General features: G+C 35.7%; 1 protein-coding gene across 3 annotated transcripts; it reads right to left on the bottom strand.

The window, feature by feature from the left end:
• Positions 1-4,449: 4,449 nt before the first annotated feature.
• On the bottom strand, positions 4,450-18,740 carry LOC120636689. Of its 3 annotated transcripts, none has more exons than XM_039908257.1 (10): positions 18,718-18,740; positions 15,466-15,646; positions 14,155-14,368; positions 13,193-13,314; positions 12,524-12,702; positions 8,420-8,592; positions 7,718-7,850; positions 7,041-7,205; positions 5,975-6,130; positions 4,450-4,626 (listed from the first exon to the last, which is right to left on the bottom strand). In XM_039908257.1, exons 1-10 carry the CDS (start codon positions 18,728-18,730, stop codon positions 4,481-4,483), a joined length of 1,482 nt encoding a protein of 493 aa, XP_039764191.1. In that variant the 5' UTR covers positions 18,731-18,740; the 3' UTR covers positions 4,450-4,480. The 3 variants fall into 3 exon arrangements, with proteins under 3 accessions (XP_039764191.1, XP_039764193.1, XP_039764192.1); XM_039908258.1 differs by having other exon boundaries at positions 4,592-4,626; positions 5,981-6,130; XM_039908259.1 differs by lacking the exon at positions 5,975-6,130.
• Between the last annotated feature and the right edge of the window lie 4,684 nt (positions 18,741-23,424).

The following is a 23,424-nucleotide window of genomic DNA, read 5'->3' as shown; positions in this document are numbered from 1 at the left end:
AAAAACTATTACTGTCTCGAATAATGGATTATCGATTTTGTGATTTTAAAGCAAGCGCGCTATGTATCGCAAACAGTGCGTTCAATGTCTGAAATCTATAAATGCATTTGCGCAACCCAACGAAAGTCGGGAGTTCGGTGGTGATTATGTAGAGACCTATTGCCCGATGTTAAGTTAAAAAATTATCATAAGAATGTAGTCAAATTCTTGAGAAGACCGAAAAAATTCGAACGCTCGTAATCGTAACTATTTACGAATCCCTGGACTCAGTTTTTGTTAGCACATCTCTTACACCCTTAGTAGGTAATTTTATCATGGCAGAATATTTACTGCTACCTCCTGTAATTTAATTTTAGGGCTCGTTTTGCACCCATTTGGAACCGTCTTGCCGACGCCCATGTTCGCCGCCACTGTTTTAGTATTCGTTAGTAGTATTTTACCTAAAGTTACCCCAAAGTGTCTTCATTTCTTAGAGTTGGGAATTTTGAAAGTTAATGGTTAAATATGTTATCATATGTTATCTTTTTGTTTTAGGAGTGCCGAGGAATATATATCCTCACGAGTAGTAGAGCTTTTAGTGACAGAGCTCGCCCGGGTAAGTACTACCGCTATGCCGTTCTGCCGCCAAGCAGCATCGCTGTGTTGCGGTCTGAAGGGCGTGGTTGCCGGTTTAATTACCGTCACATGAGGATTAAAACCTATGCCTTAAATTGATGGACACAAGCCGGTACTTTGCAGGACATGCCCTCGCATACCCTGCAAAGTGTTGCACTGTTTCTTGGCGATGTGTTTCCACTTACCATCAGGTGGACCATCTGATTAGTCTGTTAATTATTACTAAAAAATTAATAATAAAGAGTAATGTAAAGCAACAGAGTACCTACTTAGGTAACTATAGTTATAATATAACAATATTGGCTACATTTAAAATAAACCATTTTTACTTTAAAAAAAAAAGTTTTATTTATTTGATCCTATCCTATGTAGTTCATCATATCGACCCATTACCGGCCTACTACAGGGCACGGGTCTCCTCCCACAATGAGATGGGGTTAAGGCCGTAGTCCACCACGCTGGCCTAGTGCGGATTTGTGGACTCCACATACCTTTGAGAACATTATGTAGAACTCTCAGGCATGCTAGTAGAGCTATAGGTGATATGCTCGACCGTAACAATAGAACGATCTTCCTCCGAGCGGGTGATCGTGCTCGGGGACCGAGGTCCGGCCAATAATGTATTTACATAATGTAGAGTAAGTTCTCTAAATATGGACTACCATAAGGATTTGTTTAAATAAAACACAAAATAAGGAAGCTAAATCAGTCTTTTTAAATTCAATCAGAACATAAACTATTTTAGATTTATAAGCTATACTTAAAATGTCTTCAAGGAACAAATTGTTTAACAAACCTAATTTTTCAGTAAAATATTATAAATTTAAACATTTTAAATTAAGCAGCTCTATATGGACCACTAGGTTTTTTAAATGGACCTATGGTGTTTAATATGGAGCACACTACGTTCAATAGCGAATAATATCCATTTTTATTCAACAGTTATAATAACGTCCCTCAGTGTAGTAGATACAATAATGGTTATTGTAAAAATGGTCTTAAACAATCAATTATTAACTAATATTTATTCCTTAATTCTCTTTGCAAAATTCACACACAACAACAACACTCTCTGCATCTGCACATTCTTCGTGTGCCCATAGCTGACAAGAAGGGCATTGTACCCATTGTTCTCCGCGAACGTCTTTGGAAAATAGCATTTGCATTATCATTCTGGGATCGATCAGGACTTTCGTCAGTATCATCATTTACCGAATAGTTACCATCCTCGGAACTAGAAGTTGAATTTCGTAATTTTTCATGTGTTTTCTTTTTTTTGAGCTTTTTCTTTCGATTCGATTTTCGATTGTTTTTTCTTATGTTCTACATTTGTTTTTGGTCTCTTCTTTGTCTCCTCTTTTTTCCTTAGCTCCGTTTCAAGTTTTTTCTTTGGTCCAGATTTATTTTTTGTCATTATAATTTTCTTTGATTTCTCGTCTAATTTTCTTTTAAATTCAGATTTATTCTTGTCCCCTGCATTCTTTTTTATAAAATTTTGTTTTCTTTTTCAATGATTCTACTTCTTCTTTTTGCTTTTTTGATGTTTCCAAATCAAGTTTATATGTTGATGAAGTAAAAAAAGTGGATTTAGTTGCTTTTCTTCCTCTGTTACTCAATTTTGTCTTTAAGCTTGGTACAGGAAACAAATGTTGTGGAGATAAATAAAACATACGTATGGAAGGACCAGCGGATATGAAATCTGATAGCTCTTTAGATGGGTCGCTCTTGAACAGCCAATATCGCCATAGTCATAGAATCTTTGTCCCATATTTGCCTATTGCTTTGTTTAGGTGTTAACGCCATATCCTAAAACAAAAAGTGAACATGGTTTACAATATATGGACTATGGATCATAATATGGACCACTAGTCCATTTTTAAAACCATTCATAGGTCCATATTATAAAATGATACAATATCAAAGTTATAATTTGGTAAAAAAATAATGTTATAAGATACAGCTACGAATTACTTGACGAATAATTATTAACACTATAACGTTTCCCGAATGGGGACAGTTCAAATATATTGATTATAATTGTAGCAATAATAATGTTACAAAACTTACCGAAAATTTACATCAAATAGCTATAATCGCTATAATCTCAAAATGGTTGCCGCTGACACGTACGCACATGGAGCTCCGCTAGAATTTACTGGTGGAACGCGGCCAGGTTAGGCCATCAAATGCACCTAATTTCACATTGACAGCAGCGCCATCTTGCCTAATGTTGCTATGGTCCATATTATAAGACTGGTCCATATTTAGAGAACTTACTCTATGTCAATTAAAATCAAAAAGGTCTATGTAGGTAATATGTAACCTTGAACATTTTTCACTACGCTTTTTACGGCCGATTTTTACAGCCGAACTTTAGACGGCCGATTGACGCAGTTTGCTGCGACCCTGCTTTCTGAGTCCAAGGCCGTGGGTTCGATTCCCACAACTGGAAAATGTTTGTGTGATGAGCATGAGTGTTTTTCAGTGTCTGGGTGTTTATATGTATATTCTAAGTATTTATGTATATTATTCAAAAAAATATTCATCAGTCATCTTAGTACCCCTAACACAAGCTATGCTTACTTTGGGGCTAGGTGGCGATGTGTGTATTGTCGTAGTATATTTATTTATTATTTATTTACTTACGCTGAAAAATTGTCTTAGTTCGGATTGGCAGTTCCAGATATAGGTACAAAAACAAACGCACTTGTCAGCTTTTTTTTATTTTCATTTCAAGTTAGCATTAAGTATAAATAGCAGTCTAAGACGGTAGCGGGCTAATCTGTTACGGCTAGTGGCAGTTTTAATAAGCTATACCCCTAATCCCGGCTAAGTTTGTTTTGGGCTCTCACAAGACCAGTGCGCGTTTGGAACCCTCCCATCTTTAGTTTTAGGTTAACATAATATGTAGTTTTCACCATCACCATTAGTGATGACAAACAATTTTAAATTATGAATGCTAAATTGCTTGGCGGAACATCTGCCGCTACGGTGGTACGGCGGTGCCTTTGACAATACAAACATTTATTGACAACTAGATGTGCCCTAATTTTTTTACTGAACAGGTTATACTATCAGTTTAGTTTTGCCCAAATTTCGTGTAGATCTGATGAATATGCTTGGATATAGAGGGCCGAACTTCTCAGCTGACAGCAGCAAACCTCTAACTTAACTTACAGGCTTAGCGATACTGAATACATGAAGTGTTGCCACATTTATCAGTACTTCAGTGCTAGGACGAAATAAAAAATGTTAGAAAATTTCTTGGCATTTCCTTTTAGCATACGAATCATCTAACTAATTTCGATTCTTCCTTTAACGATGACTATTCTTTGTTAGTGATATGAGCTGAGACTAATGGACGTAGTGCTGCTGTTATGCGTTACATTATTTGCAGTTATTTATTATAGGGAATTAAAAGTATTTTAAATTAAGGCAAAACGGGAATAGATTTGTGGACCGGTCATTTGAGTTTGGCAATGTTTACGTGATGAAGGTTTCAAATAGTGGGAAATTAAAGTTCAAAAGCAAAAACAAGTAATTATATTATTCGCCCACAGACGTTGGTTTTGATATGTTGAAATTCTATCTTATACTTAATATTATATTCTATCTTATAGGTACTTGATATATATAGTTAATAGGTTTGTATAGTTGGCACTACAAGTACCTACGATGGAAAAACTTTCCGTTAGCAATTAATTGAGGTAGGTGGAGTGTAGTCTTGTAGCAGTAAGCTGCGTCCCGTAATTAACGCGGGGGAAGCCGCAGGGCACATCTAGTTATTTTACTAAAAGTATAATGTCAATTGTAACACAAAAAAAAACAAGTCGGTACAACTAAAAAGATATTTTATTTTAAAAAATTATGATTTGTAAACATTAATACAGAAAGAAATATCAAACAGTTCCATTATATCTTTAAATTTTTCAGTTAGGTTGTCTGCTACTTTCGCCATATAAGATCTTTTAGATTCTTCGTCTTGAATTTGTATGTTAATTTGCTTCATCTCTGTATAAAAAGCATTTAATTTAGTTTATTTTTAAATTTCGATTTTCTTATTTGACAGATCTTAAACACAGAAAATATTTTCCTAAAGTATACTAAAAATTACTGACCATAAGTAACTTACTCTACACACGCAATGCATAGTGCATTTAAATAAATTTTAACTCAGTTAAACAATAAGTTTGCGGGGCAATTAGGTAGGTATTAGTATAAAACCTTACATTTTAAATAATAAACATTGTTGTTCAATAAAATAATTATTGTATTAATTATAATGATATAACTGATTCAGACTATTTCCAGTCTAGTATGTAGCAAAATATCTATGTATTTTATGTGTATGTTTAAATAGTAATATGTATTTAAGTTTATATATTGATATAAATATATATATTGATATTTATATACAAATTTATAAATATATATGTTTTACTATATATATGTAGTATTAGTATGTAATGTTTATAATTAGCACAATTTAATTATTGCAGAATCCCGTTTTCTCTAATATGTTTCTTCAACCAAAGGTTGTCTGGAGGAGATCGCTTCAAGCGATAAGACCGCCTTTGTGCATATGTATAGTTTTTATTTTTTATTTTTTTTGTTAACCTGATCTTATATTTGTATGTGCAATAAAGACTTTTTCTTCTTCTTCTTCTTCTTCTGATTCTAATTGAGGAAACGTTGGATATTAACTTAACCTGTTTTACACTCACCAATGGGTGTTACCGAAGGAAAAAGTAACACTCATCTCTTTACTCGAATGGGACCAATATCTCATTCATGTTCTACAAATATTAGGTAATAGGGAAGCTAGGTTTGCCGAAGTCAGGTGTTATGGAATTTGCGTTTCCTCCTGCCTAGGACAGGTTCGCTATGCCTGAATGTTTCTCTTTGTTTCCGTTACCGACCATCATCATTAATGCCCGCCAACTCTTATTGGAGCGGTATGGTGTTAATTCTAGATTCCTCTCTCCTATTAGAAGAGAGGAGTGGATTTTGTTTATTATTTATAAATACTAGCGACCCGACCCGGCTTCGCACGGGTGCAATGTACTTAGATAAAAATGTGGGGCAATTCTAGTATTATGATAAATTATGATTACTACAGGATATCACATTCATATCTTTTGATTTCTTGGCTTACCTCTACCATATACAGAAGATTTATAATATGTAACATGCATAGTGCATGTTATATGTTATAAATTATCACTCCATTCAGAGATCATAAAGATTAAAGCGTAGGTACTGTTTGTTATTGTACCTACGCTTAAATCTTTATGATAGTCCACATTCTTAAAAGATAATACAAAGTAATAGACATTGAGTGTAATAAGTTGGTACAGACTCTCACAAACTCCGCAAGATATCATGATGAGAGCATCGTGCAGATCAGCAGTGTTGACAAGGCCTATGTACAGGAACCGCACAAGTCGTGGCATCAGCTCAAAAATGCGACGCATTGGTACTTCCACTGAACGCCATTGGTGGATGCTCAACGTTACTAGTAAGGAACACAAGATTTTTTTTAGGTTTTATAAATCTGTGGACACTGCCTCGTTAGTTTAGTAGGTCACATGTTCGACTCGAAAGCGGCGATAGCCCAATGGTTAGAGCTGCAGGCTCCCTTTCGGTGTGACTGAGTTCGATCTTCGACACGCACCTTTGAACTTTTCGTAGTTATGTGCGTGTTTAATTTTAGGAAATTTAAAAGATAACTTGTTTTAACGGTGAAGGAAAACATCGTGAGGAAACCTGCATGCCCGAGAGTTCTCCAATCCGCATGTGGCCAGCTTTGTGGACCCGGATCCAACCCGTGAGGACCTGTGTGGGCAATGGGTTGATAGTGATGACGAGAGAGGAGGCCTTCGTTGAGCAATGGGAAATTAGTAGGCTTATGGATGATTAGATTCGCCTAGCTCTAACCTTGACGACGTCCTTTGCTGCATGATATATAAAATGATTATCGCAGCACATCAAATGATTCGAGTGCCATATAAGTATGGATTACAAATATTAATTTGAATATTTCCCATGATGTCCTCCATGACGTATCCGTCAAAGGCGACACCTTAGCTTCATCACCTGAAACGTGCGCGGATATCCCAAGCGTAGCCAAATTTACTTTTAAAAATTTGATGGCACGACCCGCAGTAAAGTTGACGTCTGTATTAATATTACCTATATGTATAGAAAGGCTTTGTCCAAATATTTTTGTTGCGGTGCTTTGAGTCAAGGTGTTCAAAAGTTTTACATTTGTCACTTATCAGTGTGCGCCATGTACCGCTTGGCAATCCTCTCCCATTTGTTCCAAGATATATAGCATATTGCATGATGTTAGGTTAACTATAACCTTACATTATATTTAAGTACCTATTGAATTACCAAAAAAATATATTATTTTAATTACTCACCGAGTGTGTCAGCATATCGATAGCCAAGATAACGTATAAAACAGCTGATATCCGAATCTTGTCGCTGTGTGACATTCAAATCGATGCCAAGTTGCAGATGAGTTTCGCGCAGCGGAAGGCTGGGTGTAAGGAAACGCCGAATGTTGTCGTAGTCCCGGATACGATCTATTGCGGTCATAGACGAAATATGAAGAGTAATATTCACAGATGTTATTCTATTTATAAAAGAATATTTTCATTTATGTCACTACGAGCGGTGCTTCGTTATGTTTTGCCACGGTAATGTGTAACTACAGAGTACAGTTACAGATTACCGTGGCAAAACATAACCTGTAATTTTTTCTCAAAACTATCATCCGTTATTCTACGACCCATTGCGTCGCACCAAGGCATTCATTTGTTCTATCTGACTTCGGATATTAATTATAATTAATACCTGAAACTATTCTGAAAAGCAGTAACTAACAACAAAACAAAGGCTATATATTTTTTTTATTAGGACTACCAAAAAATTACATGTTTTATGGGTAACGGATAAATATAGCCCTAGGTTACTTATAGCCTATTCCGACTTTTATGTAGTCACATGCCATCATGTAGATTTAGTTCCAAACTTTTTTAGGAAGAGGTTACTTCTAGCAGTAGTAACTATAAGGCACAAAGCCTGTAACACTAACAGAAAACCATTAAAAGATAGAGATCGGGGCAGGCAATGGAAACGCGGCGCCATGCCGTGTCGGGGATTTCGAAGCCTCCAACGCCAAGCGAATGTCTCGCCCGCCCAGGGATCTGGTCTTCCCGGCAGATCAACTGGATACAGATTATAAAGAACATTACATACATTTCAATTAATATTGACTACCAAACTACCTAATATTTATTTTATTATATGTAAAATTGTTTAAATGAGGCGATGAGATGATGACATGACATTATTTTGCTTTACCAAAGAATCGCTTGTGTTACAATCTTTTATAACATTTTATTTTGAACATATTTTAAGACAACATATCGTATCTAAAATTGCTGGCTTTTAGTTCTACAGTACTCTTTACAATGTTTGTAAATGTTATTTAATTGTTATGGAACAATACAATACAATACAATGTTGATTACATAATGGAGTCACCTAGAAATTAGGCAGAGTAAAAGGTAGATATAAATATTTATCTCGCGGCGGTACTGGTATAAAAAGAAGCCCAGAGCTTAGCTTGAACGCACAACATAGCAAAACAATTTTCATCACGTCCCGGGAATCAATCCCACGAGCTGGTGGTCTGTCTAACCGCTTGACCAACGAGACAGTCTGACGACAAGAAATACTACGTAAGAAAAAAAATCATTTGTACGGATTAGGTTTAAAATAAGCTTAATCAAACCTGTAAGCGAAAATAAGGTCTCCTTATAACTGGTAATAATGAAAGAAGACAAAAGCCGCTGCCATCTGCGATGTGTGCATACTCCAGGGCTAGGACACGCAGGTTGCGTAGCTCCGCCAGGCACCGTACAAAACACTGGCGACTATCCGGCCGGTCAATGTACTTTCCACTTCCTGATACAAATTGAATAGGTATGTTATAAACACATTGTTTAATAATGTGTTAAAATTGGTATCTCTAAAATTACCTACTTTAGCTAATATTTTAGAATTAATGGTATAACCGATAAATGACAAGACAGACAATGTGTTTATAACATACCTATAGGTAGTAGGTACCAGTATAATTATTAACATATATATATACAAAATAATTATAATAAACTACTTACTCATAAATTCTAATACTAATATTGATGAATTTCATAAAGATGAGGTAGATTGTTATGCATCTCGCTCTCTATTCCATAAGATAAATGATTTAAAAACAATTGCCGGTTTCTTGCCGGCTTCTTCTGGAATCTGTCTTTCAAATCAGTGGAGAAGTGTTCAATAACATTAAAATTAACCGAAATAATATAATATATGCTAACATTAAAACGAGGAAAGATTGTTTTGTTTGTTTGTTTGTTTGTATCGAATAGGCTGTGAAACTACTAGACCTGAGTACTAGATTGTAACTGGATGATTTCTGTACATTGAATATATTTTTAAAATTTTGACCGGGGGATGCTCATAGTATAGTAATATGCTCGATACTGAGACCAAAACAGATTTTTATTTAATTTTTGTCTGTCTGTCCGGACATCACGTGGAAACTACTGAACGGATTTAAATAAAATTTGGTATAGTGGTAGCTGATATTCCAGGTCAACATATAGGATAGTTTTTATCCCGATAAACAATAAGTTTCCTCCTCTTCCTCTTCCTCTTCTTCATTATATAGTTTGGAAATAAATCTGGACCCGGTAGGTGGCGCTGCAGTTAGGTTCTTGGTTTTTTTAGATATTAAATCCGATAATAACAGATTTGATGCAGACGAAGTAGCGGATCAGCTAGTAATTATATATATTTATATCTAAAAAATTTGAGACTGAAGAATATTGCTATAATGTAACCGGAATTGGCAAAATATTGACCATAAAATAAATTTTTTGTGCGTGCGCGGAGAATACTATTGATGACCTACATACCTACAAATTATGTAAAGATATCTATGTGATTAAAGTATTTATTATTATCTACAAAACATCCAGGAGGAAATATATCTGACTAGCAGCTTTAATAGCTAGCGAATATAAAAATACGTTACGACTCGGGTGAAACCGCGTGGCAGAGCAGGTACAAAATAAAGATCCTAGATTTAAAAGATAGAAACGTTTGCTAGTTGCATTTACTTTGCTATAAGTACGTATGCAACGTTCAACTTCTAGAACTTGCGGCATGCATATGTTTATTAACTTTGCTTTTTTTATACTGAAGTAAATACAAACAAAAACTAATTCTTCGGCTCATTTATTTTAAACGGGAAAGTAAATTAAAACTGAAAAATCTACGTGCCTCAATCATTGTTTTTATAAAATTTATGTATTGCCTGAAGTAAATACTGCAATGTAGTGAAGTAAGCTTTCTAAGATATTGAGTAAAAAAGAACAAGCTGCATACAATCTTCGTTTCACGAAAAAAGATCAACCAACTCAGAATATTAATATGTTTATTGCGAATATTTTTCTTATGAAAATATCATTAGAATTATTGATGATGATGATCTGTTTTAGGATTTTCCACTTCTGCAGTCGGCGAAGTCGTTCCGCTGCTATGAGCTTGTGGTAAAATTGTAGTTGCAGTAGAGTTTTCAATGGTTCTGTATTGAAAGTTTGGCAGATTTCTTCTAGCTTCGTCTACGGTATCTCTCAACCGATTTGAGTTAACAGGTGGAGAGATTAACGTTTCTTCTAGACACTCTTTTACCAAATCTTTCATTTGCTGCTCATCCATCGGAGTTATAGTCGTAGCAGATTTCTCGATATGATTTTTCAATTCGTTTTCGATACGCAGAAGTTTCTCTTTGTTGGAATTAGTACGCCAGGGTCTTTTAGGATCCGCAGTGCTGATATTGACGTGGGTTATTTTCGTACTAGAACAATGAATAATAAGTTGGTACATTCTTACCTAGGTATCTATCTATACTTATATTATTTAAAATTAAAATAACATTTTTACTTTAGGTTGGCTAGACTTCAATTAGCTTTTTCTATAATTTATTTTGTAATACTGGTGATGTAATAAATAAAAATATAATAAACCAACACACTCAAATATAAAGTCTTTGCAATGTTTGTATAACTATAGTATGAATTATGGTATATTATATTTTTGACGCACCGTTTACTCTCCGCTAGCAGTTCCTGTAACTTGTTTTCGTTTTCCTCAAGTAGTTCTCTATCTGGCACGTAAGGATTTCCATAACTTTCATCTTCCATTTCCTCAATACTCATATTCCCATCGAATTTCTTATGAAAATCTCTAACTAGCTCGTTGCAACGTTCGGATAACTTTACTTCCGGTACTTCAAGTCCTTGTAATAGTTTTGCTATTTTAAATTTGTCCTCGTCAGTCGCCATCTCCTTCACCACGGATTAATGATTAGATCTTCACTGAGTATTGAAAAATGAAAGCATTGACAGAATGACGAACGGAAACAAATAGTATCGACGCAATCAATAATAAAACATCACTATGGAAACGTTCGTTAAAAGAGGTTAAAAGCCAGCGACCTCCCATCTACACATGTCATATCTTTATGTTATATTATCTATACCTACCTACTATAATTATAGAGATGAACTATTGTTTGTGTTTAATATTCATTTGTGCGGAATCTTTATTCGCCAAAAGGAAGCTAAACTACCATTAACTAACATTGGCTACAATGGACCCCGGATTATTTTAGTCCCCCAGATTGTCTGTCAGTTAGTTTGTTTCTTTGTTAGCTACGTTTGATGAAATTTGCCAGATGCAAGCTATCTGGCTGCATCCAGCCTACTTACATACGAAAGTACAGGGGTACCGTTTCCGCATAGTTATTTTTTACAAATTTTACAAAGAGAGTAAAGTTTTCATCTTGAAGATTGAATATATTCAGACCCGGGATAAACTGTTCCTACGGGATTTTTAAAACTTAAACAAACGCAGAAGAGGTTGCAGGCAACAGATGCCAATAATAATAACAACAGTGAAAAAACTACGTAATATAATTAGCAATCATTTATTGTTCATCGTTTTATTTTAGCCTGCATTAATTATAAAAAAGCAGTGCTAATGAACTGATTTAGCTACTCTCCGGCTACATCTGTGTAATAAGAGAACATGTTTACAAAGTAGACTGTCGTCATCAGCAATAAAACGGCACAAGGTAAGAAAAAACACATGAACTTTAAACAGGGACACAGAACTAACAAGCTGGGGCCGCATACTATCATGTTATTGAATCTAAAACTCATCCTCCAATTTGCAATGTTTTTCTCTTTTCACACATTTTTACTAACATTTCTTCTCCTTCTTCTTATTTCATATTATTAAAATAATGGCAAAAGTTAAACGTATTAACTGCTAATGTCATAGTTCTCAAAAAATCAAAGATTTTGATGCCCAAAATATCAAAGAGAATATACTCACTACGTTTTACAACAAAAATTTTATCACAAGAATTTAATCGTTTGAACGGGGTTCTTTTAAGAGACTCTGATGTTACACATTTGTGTATCTTGTGTTTGCTACCAGCCTAAACTTTGGATATAATTTTCTTACAATCCTATTACTTAAACACTGATGGATTTCAGTTTCATTCACTTGAATTGCCGTTCAGTGTAAGCTAAACGAACGAAATGTCGTCAGTTAGAGACACAGGAAAATAACCATGTTTCATGAGAAACAAACACCGTATCTTATATCCAGAAACTCTTATACTTAACTATACACCAAAAAAAAACCGTCAACTGCTCTTTTATAAAATAGAAAGGTTCGGCCGAGAAATGGACATGCATAGGCCGATTAATGATGATCATAATGAGGATTATGTACCTAGTAAAATAACTTCACTTACCAGTGGTATAGCTGTAGTTGATAAGGATAGGATTCTCATTGGGCAACACGAACCGCCAAAGGAATAAATATTTCAACGTGTTAGCTACGAAGCAGGAAAGCGTTTGAAGGACTTGAATGCCTTCCAATCGTGTACAACACAAGTTTTCTAACGACACCAGCTGTAATCTATCCTGAAAACTTAAGGTAACCTATAATAGGTATTTTGGTCAATAAATCAATAACCCTATAACATTCCACTGCTGGACTAAAGGCCGGGAGGGTTTGCTCATAATCACAGCGTTGAGCAGACGGGTTGGTGATGGCAGTAGATGGTAGTAATAGCACAGAGAACGATACTGCACGATATTTATTATATTCCCTTAGTCACCTACTAAGGCACTCGCGGGAAGAAGAGCGTTCGTGACCATTGTATTCTAACCTGTCGACAACAAACGGCACGTTTTCAGTAGGTACATATTCAAGCAAAAACGATGTGTGGGTAATAAACGCTAGGTCAGCAAGTAAAATAGTGTAATAAGCTCGATGGTGTTACCAGAGCCGGTCGCAATTTAATTTATGAATTATTGCGCAAACTTTGCTAACAAGTGTAATATGATTAAAAGCATAGAGTGTAATATAATTGCAGAAACAGCTGATGGAGTTATAGAAAGAAGGAATTGATACTTACCTAATTATACTCATGAGACTTTTTAAAAAGGACTTCCGTTTAAAATAGTCTAGACGCTCGATCCTAATTAGCTGATCCGATATTATCAGGCGATCCATTTGCTTTTGCTTCACTTCGATTTTCTAAGATAACAATTAGGTAACAACAGATAAGTAAATAGCGCTTTTATTAACTCTGACAAGCTACCTATTGTAACGAAACAGATTCTATTATGGAAGAAGGAAAATTTAAAAATAAATCGGAAAATGATAGATTAAATAATGGTAGATTCAGCAATTTATGTTAGACTACTAGCAGTAGTCTAACATAAATTGCTTAGTCTATAATGCTACTGCTAGCATATAGACAGGTAAGGTCGGTATAGAAAACATTACAGAAGTGAAAAATGAATGTAAGTAAACAGGCGAATTCCGGAAAAAAAGCGGTAAACTAACTCTTAGTTTACAGCTAAAACAACGCCTGTGTACAACTGTCAAAGATCTGGAGACTGGAGACTTCCATCATCATTGATAAAAGTGTGGCTTACATTTCTTCAAAATGTTCTCAATGACATGTGAAGTCGGCGCAGAACCAGCGTGGTGGACTACGGCCTGAACTCTTCTTATTCCGAGAGGAGACATGTTGTTGTTGTTAATCTTTACTGTGGAACGTCACTTTTGCATACAATAAAAATACAAAAGTGACTTTTGACAGCAAAGATCGCACGATTTATGCATTTCGACAGCCATTTGGCTCAGTGGGCAGTGACTCTGCTGTCCAATACACTGTCCAATACCGAACCAATTTTAGTACCGATTACACAATCTACGCTTACTTTGGGGCTAGGTAGCGAAGTTTGTTTTGTCGTAGTAATAAATATATTATTATTTTGCAAGCCTGTTATGAGATACCCAATCACCCTGCCGTACCCTACCAGCGTGCCTATATGGGGTCGGTAATGCCTTGATAAAGAACGAACAGACCTTTAATGTAAGTTCTAATGATCTGTGCAATTCTTTCCAATAAAGAGGTGATGGTAACTTCAATGCGGTATTTAATTTCCAGAGGTAGCTGCCAATAGACGATGGCAAACGAAGGTTGGGGTATTGATAACTGAACAGAACTTGTTCACAGTGAAGTTCCCCCAGAAAATACCTTTGTACGTCATGTATTGACCAGTATCGAGAATCAGTTGACCTGGAAAAGGATGTTGAGTTTATAACTAATAACTTGATAAAAATATTAAATAAAACGGCTAGCACCGTGCACCGTCATCGTCGTCTGCCTGTTTCAAAAGTAACGAACTACGTACTAAAGGATGTACCTATTGCAAATTGAAATTATCTCAGAAACATCAGAAAATGTAGGTACTTCTGTTACCGCATTTTTATTCCACGAAATGGGTGGGTAAGTGCGCTATTTCTCAGTACCGTCGCGTCGCGCGTTGCGTTCGTCGCTACGCTGCGTAGTACGCACACTTTCGTAGCGTTTTTGTGCATTTGGTTACTTTAGGCATTATTACGAGTTAAAATATTCAGATGTTTGAGGAGACACCGCGCCGTGGTGGCGTTAAAATTTCCGTCCGACCAACAACAAAATTCTTGCTCGAATGCGCACTTTTTTGAGCTTGTTATTAGTAAAGAAAACGCCTCGCTTCGTGAGATAAAATTACTTTACAGACGGTTGGCGCAGTGGGGAGCGGCCCTGCTTTCTGTGTCCAAGGCTGTGGGTTCGAATCCCGCAATGGGTGTTTTTTTTATATTCCACTACAAGTTGGCCCTTGACTGCAATCTCGCCTGGTAGTAAATAATGATGCAATCTAAGATGGTAGCGGCTAACCTGTGAGAAGGATGGTAGTCATACCTTCTACGCGTCATTAAATCGCACAAACGGATCATTAAATCGCACAGCGGCATGTCTTTGTCGGTAGGGTCGTAACCAGCCACGGCCAAAGCCTCTTTTGTCTGTTCTGTTTACTGTAATACTTTACAGAAAGTATTTAAGTATATTATTCATGAAAATATTCATCAGTCATTTTAGTACCCATAACACAAGCTAGGCTTACTTGGGGATGAGAGGGCGATGTGTGTATCGTCGTAGTCACTGACCTCAATGACTTTAGCCCAATGATGGTATTATTCGAATCAAACTGTATGACTTCTCGAACTTCGTGCGTTTCGGTAAAGCAATATTCGGGATCAGCCAAGCAAAGATACACTCGCAGCTTACTTCCGCGACGACAAAAAGTTTGAATCGAATTATACGTACTACCTAAATTTGTTTACAAAACTTACCTTAGAACGTCATCATCAATTACCAGGCCGTCGCTGCTCTCTACATAGTGCAGCCATATATGCCTATTCTGAGTCCAGTCAGCTATAGCTAATGGGCCACAACTGGGTTTATAACGATGCTGAGCTTGTGACCATGTTACGTTATCCAAATGTCCGATTATCTTTATACACTTACAATCATCTACAAAGTTATATAAGATGAAGTGTTATCTTTTAGACACCACAATACAGGAAACCTAGTTTTGTATAGGTATTGCTTATTACGTAAACGGAAAATGAAATATTATGGAACTTATATGCCATCTCATGTTCCCTAGCTTTCTGCTGCACATCATTATCGAGACTCACTTCCCAAGCTGCAAGATTGTCGACAAACCAGAGTGGCAAAACAACAACAAAACACCAACAAAAGCAGACTGGGTGATAGCAAACAACATAGTGACATATGAAAGCGTCCGATGGGCTATCGAATCATATCTGCAGGTTCCGGTCACATTTTCTCCGCTGTTCTACAATGGGCCGGATCATCTCATACCATGGCTAGCAGAAATCTTCAAAGCATGCTTAGCATACAGATACATACCGCTAACATGGAGGGAGGTAAAAGTAGTATTCTTACCTAAACCAGGTTAAAGCGACTACACACAACCCAATGATAGAATGGTCAGCTTTTAACTAAATTATTGAGTTTGGTATAAAATGTACGTTGTAACATCGTAGATTTCGGTATATAAATACGATACGCAACGAAACAATCTAAGTAAGAAAAACACGCCATGTTTCTATTCCTAAAATTTTCTCTTCTTTACCCTGGAAAAAGTTTTTCAGCCTTGATCTTACTGGATTCATAAATAGCACATTCATAAATAACAAGCACAGTTACATTTGTTTTTCAAGTGAGTTAGACCTATCAGCCTAACTCTAGAAGCCTAAACTAGAAATACTCGGAGATAGATATCTCCGAGACTGAACACTAAAACACTTACCCATACACCAGAATCAACACGCCTACTGCACAGGTAAATCAACAGAAACAGCTCTGCTTTCAGTTGTAAGTAAAATAGAACATGAACTGGAAAACTACCAATCGACCCTCGGGGCTTTTACCGACATCGAAGTAGCCTTCGACAAAACACAAAGTAACATTCAAGAGCATAGATTTAGCTCTTGCGAGATACAAAGTACCGAACACACTAAGAGCATGGATAAGAGCCCTCCTAGGACTAAGGGTCATCCAACTAGACTTTAAGTGAACAACCAAGGGTATTGTAGCAAAAGGTTGCCCACAAGGAGGAGTCCAATCCCCTATCCTGTGGAACGTGGTAGCTGACGACCTACTAACGAAAATGAATAAGAACGGTTTTCTCACCATAGGATATGCTGATGATATCATTATACTCATTAGTGGAAAACAAGAAAACACCTTAAGTACAATAATGCAAAACACACTAAAACTTCTAAAACAGTGGTGCAGGGAATAAGAACTTACTGTTAACCCGAAATTACAGAACTCGTATTATTTACCAACAAGTGGAAACCAAACTTTCCAAAAACTTGACTAAAATTATCAACCGAGGTAAAGAACCTTGGAGTAATGATGGACTCCATACTAAACTGGAAGACACCCATAGATACGAAAATCCAAAAATCAACGATCATTCTTAGCCAATGAAAAGGCATGGTAGGAAAAACCTGGGGGCTTAAACCACACATAATGAAATGGTAGTACTTAGCAGTCGTCAGGAGCTCACTAACTTATGCCTCACTAATATTGTGGCAGAGAACATTCCTTGCGACATCCCAGCTAGAACTACAAAAATTCCAACGACAACTAGGTGCTTAGCAATCACAGTCTGCATGAGCACATTACCACAGCTGCGCTGGAGGTTACACTATGTATACAACACGGGGCTACGGGCTGTGGAATGATACAAACACAGGACTCACAAAGATACTATCAAAAGAAATGACGAAATGTTCACAACTAAAGTGGATATGTGAAAAGATGCGGAAACAGTACGTGCTAGACAGGCACTATAAAGTAGCAGCTGAAGAAGGAATAACAGACAAAGCAGACACCGTAGTAAGAAGTCTACACTGACGGATCAAAGACAAACTCAGGAACAGGAGCAGGGGTAAACTGCCCAGAGCTAAACATAAACATTGCCCAAGCGCTTGGTAAGAACAACTCCGTCTTTCAAGCGGAGGACGAGGGCATAACAAAAGCAGTCATAGCCATGCTAAACAGAAAAGAAAAAGGCTTTAACATCAACATAAACAGTGACAGTCAAGCTGTACTAAAAGCCTTAACCAAACACAATACAACATCAAAATTCATACTGTACACAAAGTGGCCCTAAAATGGGTACAAGGTCACAGCGGAAACCGAGGAAATGACGCAGCCGACGAAATAGCGCGGCTGGCAACATCACTTAGGGACCTTAGCTGGACCGGAACCTATTATACTCATACCCTTCAGTGAATACAAAACATGGCTCCATAAACAGAAGCAATCAACACACTCGGAGCTGTGGTTTAAAACAAAAGATTGCAGACACACGACGGAGGCCTTACCAGACCTCAACCCACTATTAACAAAAAAATTACTTAAACTAAATCGGGTTAAACTAAGGAAAGTTGTAGGTATGATAACAGAGCTCTGCCTACAAAACAAACACCTTTCTATTTTAGGTATACCTGACAGTCGTCTGTGCAGAGCATGCATGGAGACGGAAGAAACACCGATACACGTAATGCTCCAATGCAATGGAGTAGCAAAACAACGCGCAGCACACCTTGCCTCCTCAGCAACACTTCATGAAGCACTCGGGCGGCCTGCTTAGCTTCTGGAGTGATCCAGCGGGGAGTCGCATCAGTGGCCATACTTAAAACGGACGGACCAACCAAGTGCGAAAACGGCCCAGGAACAGTAGAAGAAGAACATACACAGGATTGTGTTCCGAGTGTAAGTAAATTATGTTGCTTTAAATAAAACTACAACTGTTTTAGATAGGTACAGTGTGTGACCTTTCATTTGTGTCAATTAAATTTCTGTTATTGTAACTAATATTGGTTTACTGGTTAATTGTACACACAAATGTATCACTTTAATATTGACAGATTGTCATTAATAATGCTAGGTCAGGTAGGTATCTAACCGTTTTACTTCGCGGTCCAAAGATACGTGATGTTATCAAAACAAAAAGAGGGATATATATTCCTGTGATATACCTTACTGTTCGTTTTACATACCTTCGTCTTCCATGTTAAAAGTAATAATATTTTTAAGGTTTTAAATCTTTTGCTTTAAAATAATAAACGGATAAATTATGTATCATTATGTGCATTGTGCATATTAAAAGGTAAGGTTTTAAAAATGACAGCTTATGACAGGTGGTCTGGCATGTTCATTGATTGAATATCACTGACCTGTATTATCTATCTATTATACCAAGAGTATAATAGGGGTCAATAGTATTGGCAACATTAAAATACCCAGTGTCCTTAAAACCAAAACCGATTATTATTTAAAAAAAGAATATCATTTTAAATATGGTAAATTTTTAATTTATTGTCCGTCATAATATTATATATTCGGTAATCCTTTCCTACTATAAATGTAAATGTGGATGTTTGTCTTTTATAAACGGATTTGGATGAAATTTGGCATGAATTTGGCCTTTGACATGGAAGAGAACATAGGCTCTATTATCAATTTATTATACCAATAGTATAATAAAGGTCAGTGGGCAAGAATGTTATTACTCTGTTACTCGAGTCATTTATTATTTTTTACTTATTACTTAGGAGGATACGAACACTACTTTAAATTTATATTTTTGCGGTATGAATAAATTCGTTCAGTACTGAAAATAAAAATGTTCTTAGGTTCAGTAGGTACTGACATATACCTTTGTTGTCATTATCATCATTAGAATATCAACCCGTTACCGGCCCACTCCAAGTCACGGGTCTCCTCCCACAATGGTACTTTGGCATTCACGCCGTAGTCCACCACGCTGGCCTAATGCGGATTAGTGGACATCACAAGTGTTTGAGAGCATTATGGACAACTCTCAGGCAGGTTTCTTCAGGGTGCTTTTCCTTCGCCGTTAAAGCAAGTGATATTTTGATTGCTTAAAACGCAATCACTTAGAAAAGTTAGAGATGCGTGCTAGGATTTCGTATAGTATCCCACCTATTACATCAGGATACGACTTCAATACCGAAAATAGACTAGGTATGATACTCTGTGGTTTCGTTTACCAAAGTGTTTGCGAAGTATTTAGTTAGTACCGGTGTATATTTAACAATGTTATTAATAGAATGGTCAGCTTTTAACTAAATTATTGAGTTTGGTATAAAATGTACGGTGTAACATTGTAGATTTCGGTATATATATACGATACGCAACGAAACAATCTACGTAAGAAAAACACGCCATGTTTCTATTCTTAAAATTTTCTCTTTTTTACCCTGGAAAAAGTTTTTCAGCCTTGATCTTACTGGATTCATAAATAGCACATTCATAAATAACAAGCACAGTTACATTTGTTTTTCAAATGAGTTAGAAGGGAATTATTGAGAAAAGAAGCAAATAAAAAGGGTCAAGGTACTTGGCATTTCGGTATATTTGAAAAAATATACAAAGAATAATTATAATAATTATTTTAATCTGTACAATTTTAAACAGTTAAGGATACTAATAAATGCATTACATAAAGTGATTACTTAAAACATTCTCAAACGTAAATATGTATGTATAGAATAGATGCCGACACATAGAGAAAACGTAACCCGTATCTAAAGTTTAGTAATATCCTTTTAGTCTAGGACAATTATTAGTATATACAAAGTTAACGAACATTTAGTATATTTATTTAGGTTTATATTTATTTTAAAGTCTCATGCTAAGACTTCGCGCACGACAATAATAGTTATGAATTGAATCTATCCCATCCAATGATGCTATAAGTAAAAAGAGATGTTAACTAGCTAACCTCTTAGTTTAAGTTTTCACGTCAACAAACTATATAGTTTGCAATGTTTGTTAAAATTATATAATTTAACAGATTAACGCATATCCAGCGTTAAGTTTTTTAACTTCTCAAATTGCACAAGGGCTTATCGCAGTCAGTATAGGCACCTCACTGTTTTCGATAATTGTTCTTAGTTACTTTTATCCTGAGCTTTTATCGCACGACGCAACGCGATTATTACTTGTAGAAACCAAAAGTGATGTTTTACAGCAAATATCGCGGGATTTACGCCTGTCGCAAGCCTGTCGTGAGATACGTAATCACCCTGCGGAAAGTACTAAGAGCTCCCGCGTTTACACACACATTTACAGTTACGTAAATGTAAAGCGCGCGTCGCTTCGTGTGATAAAAGTTATATGCTATACACAGTAGGCAGTATACAATTTGGCATGTTTAAGCACATTCAAAAAACTATTCGTGCCATTTATCTTCTTAATTATAACATCTCTTTTTGATTATAACATCTTACAATATTAATGTAAGCCTAGGAGGATCAATAATAGTCTTAATTTATGTTCTTTTATAGCGTATCGGTTAAACCATATGCATACTAAAGAACAAAATAGGTACATCCATGAATTAAATGTTTGCTCATAAAACGTCTAGTTATAACTACATCAGTACAGGTTTAGCCGTTTATAATAGCTAGTAGATACCATACAAACACCACAATTGGCAATCCTCGGACATATAATTTAAAATCGGTGCACAATCAACTACATCGCGATACATTTGTCTATCGATTAATCTTATCCTATTTTAACATAAAATAAGTCACTGATACGACTTTCATTAATATGTTTCTAAATTTAAAACAAATTAGCGACTCTAGATTTTAGCTGTCCAACGTGCGGTTCTTAATAATTATGAGACATGGAAATTTATTGAAGAAGCCTCTAAACGCTTTGAATTGGCCAGTTAAAATGCGATCTCATGTTATAAAGGCACCCAATAAACATGCAATAATAAAATTTTAAATCATTATATAAGTCATACAAAACCTGCCACATTACTAGGTAAACCTATATATAGGTAATAGCACTTAAAGCGAAACACAACTCCAGGAATGAAAATTATCTTTATAATCGGAATTCAATGATAACATACTTGGGTTCTAAATTGAAACTCCAGAGGATTCAGATATATTAATAGATAAAAACATACGACTCATTACTCCTGTGTTCTATAAATTGTAGTATTTGCGCTGCCTGTTAGATGTTAAATTGCATGCTGTCGTTTAAAACGAAAAAAGTGATCAAATACCATGCCATGGTGTATGTTAAGATAGTGTACTATACATAGTACAAGATGTACGAACCGCGTCCACCTCGTAGATAACTAGCAGCCTCAACGCAATGTTTGATATAATGTTTGGAATAGTGCTTCTATAATTATATTAAATTATATTCATAGAAGCGCTATTCTAAAGTATTTATTTACTTCTTTTTATGGTGTTATGCTTCAGTATATTTTTTCTTGCTTGTTGCCGTTGTTATTAGATAACATACATAAATATCTACCGAGTTCGATGTTTGCTTACACAACTAACGTTTTATATTTTACAGATATGTAAGTGCTTTGCAGTTCAGACTAAGCTATATTTATAACAAAGTTTATTAGTTTCTTATTTGCGACTTCATTAAAATGTTGTATTGGCTGTACAAAGTAAATTGGAAAAGAATCCCTATGGGACGGAAGAAAATATCTCTCATACTTGATAAATTAAATCATGTCAACTAAACATCATTTACCTAAGATTTAATATAAAAGTAACTTGAGACAAAAAATGGGATGCTTATTAAATTATTTTTTATTAAATTTATGGACAAATTGGGGAAATCAAGTTTTCTCATTATCGTGAAAATTGTAAAACCTTTTGGCATTGTATACCTATTTTATATTAAACGGATCGCAACGCCAAATTCACTTTGTAAATTATAGTGTAGTCTGAATTCACACTTTGAGGATAAGTTAGCGAATACTTTGTATATTTGTATATATGTAAAGACATTATATATATGCAAAGATTGTTTGGTACGCAGCCTCTGGGCTGAGATCTCAAAAATCGATGCTCGAGTAGAGTGCTTTTCGGATTTGATATCGGATCGGATACTAAATATAAATAAGCCAAGACAACAGAGTAATATCTTCTCCTGTTTGGGAACCAACTTGTTTGCTCTTTGTGACTCTGAAGCTCGGCAATGCTTCTAGCATTGCCGAGCTTCAGAGTCATTAATAAAATAAAGAATTAGAAGCAGTAGTTTTACCGCTCGTATTAGTAAAATTATCGATATTAGCTAAAACGGTTCGGTTAAGTATATATTCCTGTTACTCAGCGTAGCTGCTCAAAAGCTAAGGGCAAATTCAAGTCTGCCGTAGCAGTGTCGACTTTATAAACCCTGCTAACTTCATCCGTAGGATTCGTATAATTCAAAAGGATCCGGAACATGTTTTGGACGCAAATTTATTGTCAAAGTCGGTAAAAATTTCAGTCTCACAAGCTGAGAGTCAATTGGATGGACCTTTTTGGAACAATATTTCAGTAGATACATAATTTTTACTAAGTATAATTTTGCTTACTAACAACGCTATAAAATTATTTTTCAATAGCGGCCTCATTATAACACAATAATTATTCTAGATAAATTCTGCTAATTTAGTCAGTCTGTCATTTTTAATAAACCATTGATTGTTATGCCGCAATAAAGGTATCCGATGTAAAAAGAAATTGGACAAATATAAATTGACCTAGAGTTAATTTTAATATGAAACAATCGTCATTGCTAGACCATGTTTCAAAAATAACAATTCATACATAATGAATAAATGTAGGTGTAGGTACCTACCAGATATTTACTTTGTACAAAAATTTATATCAGAGAACAGTCGTCTGTAGAGCACCTTAATATACAAATGGGAT

Source organism: Pararge aegeria, chromosome Z (genome assembly GCF_905163445.1).
Source record: "Pararge aegeria chromosome Z, ilParAegt1.1, whole genome shotgun sequence".
Taxonomy (NCBI): domain Eukaryota; kingdom Metazoa; phylum Arthropoda; class Insecta; order Lepidoptera; family Nymphalidae; genus Pararge; species Pararge aegeria.
This window is presented reverse-complemented; position numbering and strand designations above follow the sequence as displayed.

Excerpts from the sequence above, each read along its gene's own strand:
- LOC120636689 (XM_039908257.1), bottom strand. Across the intron at positions 13,315-14,154 it reads CATTAGAACTTACATTAAAG|AAAATCGAAGTGAAGCAAAA; the intron begins GTCTGTTCGTTC and ends TTGTTATCTTAG. Across the intron at positions 6,131-7,040 it reads TCGATATGCTGACACACTCG|TAACGTTGAGCATCCACCAA; the intron begins GTGAGTAATTAA and ends GTTCCTTACTAG.